This window comes from Anopheles darlingi, chromosome 2 (assembly GCF_943734745.1).
Source record: "Anopheles darlingi chromosome 2, idAnoDarlMG_H_01, whole genome shotgun sequence".
Lineage (NCBI taxonomy): Eukaryota > Metazoa > Arthropoda > Insecta > Diptera > Culicidae > Anopheles > Anopheles darlingi.
This window is the reverse complement of record NC_064874.1, coordinates 56413733-56420177: the sequence shown is the minus strand read 5'-3', so window position 1 is coordinate 56420177 and position 6445 is coordinate 56413733. Positions and strand designations below refer to the sequence as shown.

At 47.3% G+C, this 6445-nt stretch overlaps 1 protein-coding gene across 1 annotated transcript; it reads right to left on the bottom strand.

Moving 5' to 3' along the window:
* Positions 1 to 337: 337 nt before the first annotated feature.
* On the bottom strand, positions 338 to 960 carry LOC125959356 (trithorax group protein osa-like). The gene is made up of 2 exons (XM_049692176.1): positions 465 to 960; positions 338 to 420 (listed from the first exon to the last, which is right to left on the bottom strand). The coding sequence occupies exons 1-2, from the start codon at positions 958 to 960 to the stop codon at positions 338 to 340; spliced, it is 579 nt and encodes a 192-aa protein (XP_049548133.1).
* Positions 961 to 6445: the final 5485 nt, after the last annotated feature.

The window sequence follows — 6445 nt, the reverse complement described above, 5'->3', positions numbered from 1 at the left end:
TTCAGATTTTTTTTTGTTTACATCTGAATTACAAGACGCACAGTGCTCGAAAATCGATTTGCAAAATTTCAAATTTGGCTTGTAGGGGGTGGCTAATCCTGTCGTTGTGGCGTCGGGCTGGGGCTTACACCTAGGCTTCATTTGCGTTCTTTCTCGCCGGGCCATCTACTAACTCTATGTTGGCGACTTACAGCTTGTCGCTTATAAATGATGATGCGACACCTGGCTGTTTGGTGACTGGGTTCGTCGCTTGGCGACTCCTTAGTTTCTTGTCGTATCTTATTCGATAAACCTTTTGAGGCGATTATTGTGAATTTGCTCCACCTTGTGGCCGTCCTTATCCGTGTGGTGTGGTCGCCTTATCCGTGTGGTGTGGTCGCTTGGCAGGTCCACCACTGTGTACGGCCTTCTCCAGGTGTTCTGCAATTTTCACCATTTACTGGATGTGTGGATTCCCCTGGAACCCGTTTTTTTTTGTTCCTGTCCGCGCTGATTATTATTGTAGCCCGCTGTTTCCTTGTGACCGGTGACGTTGTTTTCGGGCCATGGAGAGGAGGGACCGGTTGACGCTTGTTGGTGGGGCGATGCTGATGTTGAAGGCCACGCGGGTTGTCCCGGTAACCGGGGTAATGGGTAACCGGGACCCGGTGGATATGCCTCCGGCGCTGGGTATGGCCATCCCTGTTGCTCTGGATACCTTGGCTCCGAGTGTGCCCATTGGGTGTTGGCCGGATATCGCTGGTAACCGTTCTGCCATTGGTTCTGCGGTGGCCAGTCCTGATGCTGCGGCCACTGCTGGTGAGGAGGGGGCCCGTTGCGATGCCCCTTTTTGGGGTTTGGCCTTTCCCCTGCTCGGAGCCTTCGAGTCGCGTCGGTGACCCGGTCGGTGTTCTCACCGACATCCTCTAGATAATGTAGTAGCGGCTCCAATTCGTACTCCGGGTGCATCAGTGCTAGCATTCTTATTCTCGTCTGCTAGCCCTCATACAAAGTGATGCCGGATGTGTCGGCAGGCATACTCTAAGAGGGCTTCGTTATCTGGAGCATAACTTTTAACAGCCTCTACGATTTTTCGGGCTCGATCCTTATAGTGCCGGAACGACTCTCCGTTTCGTTGCCCGAGCGTCTCGGTTTGGTGAAAAATTGCCTCTACGCTGCGTTTCGTGCCAAAATCCTCCCGGAGTAGGTCGCGCATTTCTTCCCAGGTGGCGGTTTTTATGCGGCGATAATACGCCACCGCCTTTCCGCGTAGTTTGGACAGTACTATGTCCACCGCCTCCTCCGAATCTAGCCCATAGCGCTGCTGGGCCCTGTCCACTTGGTGGATGAAGAGCTCCAGCTCGTCTGGGGCTCCGCTAAATTCGGGGATCAGAGCTACTACCCTCTCTATCGGGGTAGCCGGTGGCTCTGCCATCTTGCGTTCGGGGTGGGTTTGGTTAAGTGCTTCCTAGTCCGGGACGATGGACCTTTTGAAAACCTGGAGCTTTTCTTGGTGGTTGTCCCCCGATGTTCCGGGGCTCGCTTGGTGGTCTTCGAGGGTCGCTGCTTGAATTGGCTCCGGCGTAAGAGGTGGGAGGTATCCGGCCGGGGTTCCGTCGGACAGAAACAGGCCCTCTAGGTTTGTTTGGTCGAGACTCCCTGTGGGCGCTTTTGCCTGGCTTCGTAGGCGGCGGTCAGTCATATGAAGTTTTTTTTTCTCTTCTTTTCTTAGTGAATGCTGTTTTTTCTTTCTTTTTTTCCACTTATCGAAGGTTGATTTTTTTTTCCTACTTACTTATGTATATGTATATATTTTTTTTTCCTTTTTTTTCTTTTTTTATTCTATGAGGAGCCCACCGGGAGGTAGCAGATGTACCTCTTCTTCTTTTGGGCCGGGGGTACAGACTGCTTGAGTTTGCTCGCCAGTTCTTGTACCTTTTCAACGTCGATATTCGCCCATGTCGCTACACATGTGTTTCGTTTCTCAAGATATTATGATTTGTTACTGAAATCCGTATCCGTGTTTTGATTCGATATATAGATAGTCGAATGGTTTTGCGGATTGCTTTGGTATGAGAGTAATGTAGGTGACGTGTGTTCTGTTCGTTGCTACCTTTACTTTCGCTTCAGATAGCATTTCCTCGAAGGAACTCACAGTGACATCGTGTTGCTACAGAATCATCTTCATGGCCTCGTAGTCCCTCATTGACAATAACTTGCTACTGGGTATGCCATGCTTGGCTAGGATGATTGCTTCCTGCAGATTCTCCACTAAGCTTTGTAAGGTGTTGATATTTGATGTTGATATTGTTGTATATAGGGGGTCTGGCCTGTTGATTCTTATTATGGTAGACGCACTTTACTGCTAGCAGCAGACTGGAATGACGTTATTTGACGTTATTAGTTATTTGTCAATGGTTTTTTTTTCTTAAATTAGTCTCATGTATTTTCCTATTGGTAGAATCGATGACATAAGTGTCGTAATCTTCTTTAATTTTTCAAATCTTCAAATCTTTAATTTAATCAAATCTGCTCTTTCTTTTGCTGTTGGAATTAGTCCTTTCATATGCGTATGCGCCGACGTCATATTTTTCGTAACTCGGTGGTTCTATTTTGCTTTTTTTTGCTTTATACAAATCGATTATCTTTTTATTGTTTTTCTCCTTGCTTTCTGATATCCCTGATATGGTCGCATTAGAACTTGTTTCACCTATATATATATATATATATATATATATGTTTCTGGGTGCGTTTTTGATAAACGAATGTTTAGTGTTATAACGGTGTGCTGCCTCTCGCACTAGATTTACTATCCCTATCTCTGGGTTTAATGCCTTGTGACATCTGGCTATCTCTCTGAGAGTTAAATGGCATCTTTCTACCTGGCCATTCGTTTCTGAGTCCGCACAGGCGTCCTAAATACCTGAACTTCTAAGTTTCTTATACTTTGTTCCACTACATTTGACGTGAAGTTATCGTTATCAATAACTATTTGTGCTGGTAGATCCCATTCGTAAAGTAGTTGTAATAAAACGTCTTTTACATCACTGATTGTCTTAGATTTTATGAGGTGTATTTTCAAATATTTTGAGAAATTATCTAACGACGATGTTTTGTCATGAAACGTTATTCAGAATCCGGTCCACTGACCGGAGGGGGAGTCTGGAGTTGTGCCCGTTTCCACCGCGTGTGGAAGGGCTCTGAGTCGTCATCCCTCTGCATCGCCGGAGTGCCGAAGGAGGCCCGATCGATCAAGAAGTGGGCCGATGTTAGTGTAGTGTAAAAACTAGGAAGTCAGTCAAGGTTTCTTTCTGATTACCTGGTATCCGTGGTTGGCGAGCATCCGGGAGCTATCGCCAACTCGGACCTGAAGAAAAGAGTACTCCTTGGTTCTGAGTTCACAATTGGGGGCTGTTTTATTGAACGACAGAGGTTTTTATACTGGTTACAATTAGGTGCTTAACCTATTCTTACGCTAACACTTTAATTCTGGTCTTATATATATATAGCACTTTTATCGATTAAGCATTGCTTGCCCGGACGACTGGGTACGCATTTATGCTGACGCGCGTATTTATGCTAACGCAGCAGCGCGCGTGGTTTACAGTGCTTCCAAAGCCATCGATCGAATCGATCGACTAGCAGTGGTTCCTAAACCATCACATTAGCGCTTTGACGTCCTCGGGTGCTGTACGCAGGGCTGTAAGCGGTCGGGAGCTGAGGAGGGCGGCGATCTGATGCATCAGGGTTTGCATCTCAACCAACCTCATCTGTGGACCGTCGGCGGCCGCTTTCAGCAATCGTTTAGCTACCTTTATATTTACCTGCCCATAACCCGCCGAAATTCGGGCTGCGCGGAGGGATGACAGAGAAACGTATTCCTTCCTCGGCAGCCTTTTCGACGACACGGTGCTGGGTCTGGGGGTCGTCGAAGGCGTCACGTATTCGCTGCAGTTCCTTGGCTGCGCCCACGAAGTTGCGGCCGTTGTCACAGTGGATTGTATTCGGTTTCCCTCGCAGGGTTGCGAAGCGCATGAGGCCTGAGATAAAGGCCTGTGTGGATTGCTCTTACACCACTTCAAGGTGCACTGCTTTCGTTGCAAAACAGACAAATATGCACACGAAGACGTCGATGATGCGACGGCCCTTAATCCCTGGGAGGACATCGTATGGTCCACAAAGGTCGATACCTGTGTGTGTGTAAACTAAACGGTGGTGACGCGTTCACTCGAAGCTCCGGCAGGGGACTGTAAGTTATTTCTTATGGAGTGAAGTGAACACGTCTTTCTTCTTCAAGTTCCGGTGGCAAGTGCCGTTTATTCTCAACGATCAGTCCATCTATTAGCCCGCCGTTTTGGTAAACATTCATTTCTTTTCGTAACCAATTTCGCGATGGCCGTCCCGCGCGTCGGGTACCCGTATCGCTAACGCGTCCGCGAACGATATCTTGAACATTCCCGTGACCTAAATAACCCTTATTAGTTCCTAGAAACATCATGTATTGGGCTCATGCACAATGCGTAGCACCATACATGATGTTTCTGGAACCTTTTCTCGGAATGCACAAACATACCACAGAATCGACACACACACACAGTACCTTTATCACCACGAGCGCCTGATAATGATCGTCCACGAATAGGATGCATAGGGACGCGAACCGACGCACTCGAAGCCCCCCACCAGCACGAAAGGGAAGGGCAATCGGTACACGTCACTTTGCGGGCGCATCACCTACTCCGCACAAAATTGTATGATGCTTACCGTTGCAACGCTGGCAACGCTTCGCCGACGTGCAATATCAGGCCGCATGGAGTCCGGAAAAGCAGCTGCCTCACGCACTTGCCTCTCTCCATGGTCAAGTTGATTCTCTCCACCGTGGAGAGATCGCGCATGTCCGGGCACTCGACGCCCGCGTGGTTCGCAGAGTACACACATAACACAATCGATCACGACCGCGTGCTTTATCGGGGACTGACGGCGTTGACGAAGAAGCCCGCGTGACGGGAGGCCACACGCGCACGTCTTGTTGTTCCGTGGCTCCGAACGATTCAATGCTTTCTTCCACATCACGAAACGAATACGGATACCTCCATGTGTGTTACGGGCACTTTCTTTATCTTGCGTTGTGGCGTGTAATACGCCATCTAACGCACACTTGATATTTTATCATTTTGCTCACCATCTTCGTCACTGTCATGGCCTCTTCATTGTCAGCACCACTATTGAAATCGTCCACGAAGAAATTGTTGCGTACCGCGGCAAAAGCTTCCATGTATAAACCGATCCCTCATCTTCCACTAGCTGCAGCAAAGTCGCTGTAGCGGGGAAGAATGACGGTGCGAGGCCATACGTGGCGGTGTTGAGGTCGTACGTTTGGACTGACCCCTCTTTGTTGAATCTAAACATTATACGAATGATTGGCCGATTCGATTCATCGATTCGATTCATCCAACAATATTTTGCGATACATCTTGGCAATGTCCCCGATTAATGCGACCCTATAGGCACAGAACTTCATGACAATGTCTAATAATTCATTTTGAACGACAGGGGTCCAATGCAAAGTGCCTCGTTGCATTGCATTACATTTCGATGCATCGAAGACCACTCTAAACTTTGTTGTGGTGCTATTTTGCTTAAACACCGGATGATGCGGTACGTAATACAAACATGCTGGCCTACTTTCTCCATCTGGCGATAACATCTTCATATGCCCCATGTCCAAGTACTCTTGCATCTTGCAAACGCTTTTAATCATGAAACAACCACCAGTTTATTGCGTACACAGATAAAAGCAGGAACTACACATCCCAAAACAAAAAAAAACGAAAGTGATCAGTAGTAAGCTCGTCACTTCTGTTTCTGTCCACTCAGCTGAAATAGTTTGGCAGACACCAGTTATGGAGATTGGGATTGAAGTCGTGTGCAGTGGCAAGCCGTAAGGATGCCTTCAGCTGTTCATCACTTAGTCTTGATCGTAATAATGTTTCGTTTATCTTCATTCTGGAGAAAAATTGCTCGCAACCGTACGTACTCCCAAACATTGCTAGAATTCTAGAAGCTGTGCGAAATAGGTTTGGAAAATTCTCTCTAGGAATAAAATTATAAAAGTCTGGTATGCCAACCTCACTGTATTTTTGTTTTAGCACAGGGTCACACTGCAGGTCTAGAAATTCCTTTTGGACGTCTTCTGGAACGTTTTCTACGTCAACTGGAAACGGTAGTGGCAAACCTGTGGCTCGAAAGCAGTAAGTTACTTAAAGCGGCGTTCAAATTCTTCTAGCAATCTTTTAAGGATTTGTTCGTAGTCCTTCAGGCACTGCGGCTCAGCTGTTATGCTTTTCAGAAAAGGAAAATGAGTTAAATTTCCATCTCTCAGCTGAGTGGCCCACAATTTCAGCTTGCATCGAAATGATTTGATGCGGCCGAACATCGCGGTTATCAGCTGCTTTGAGCCCTGTAG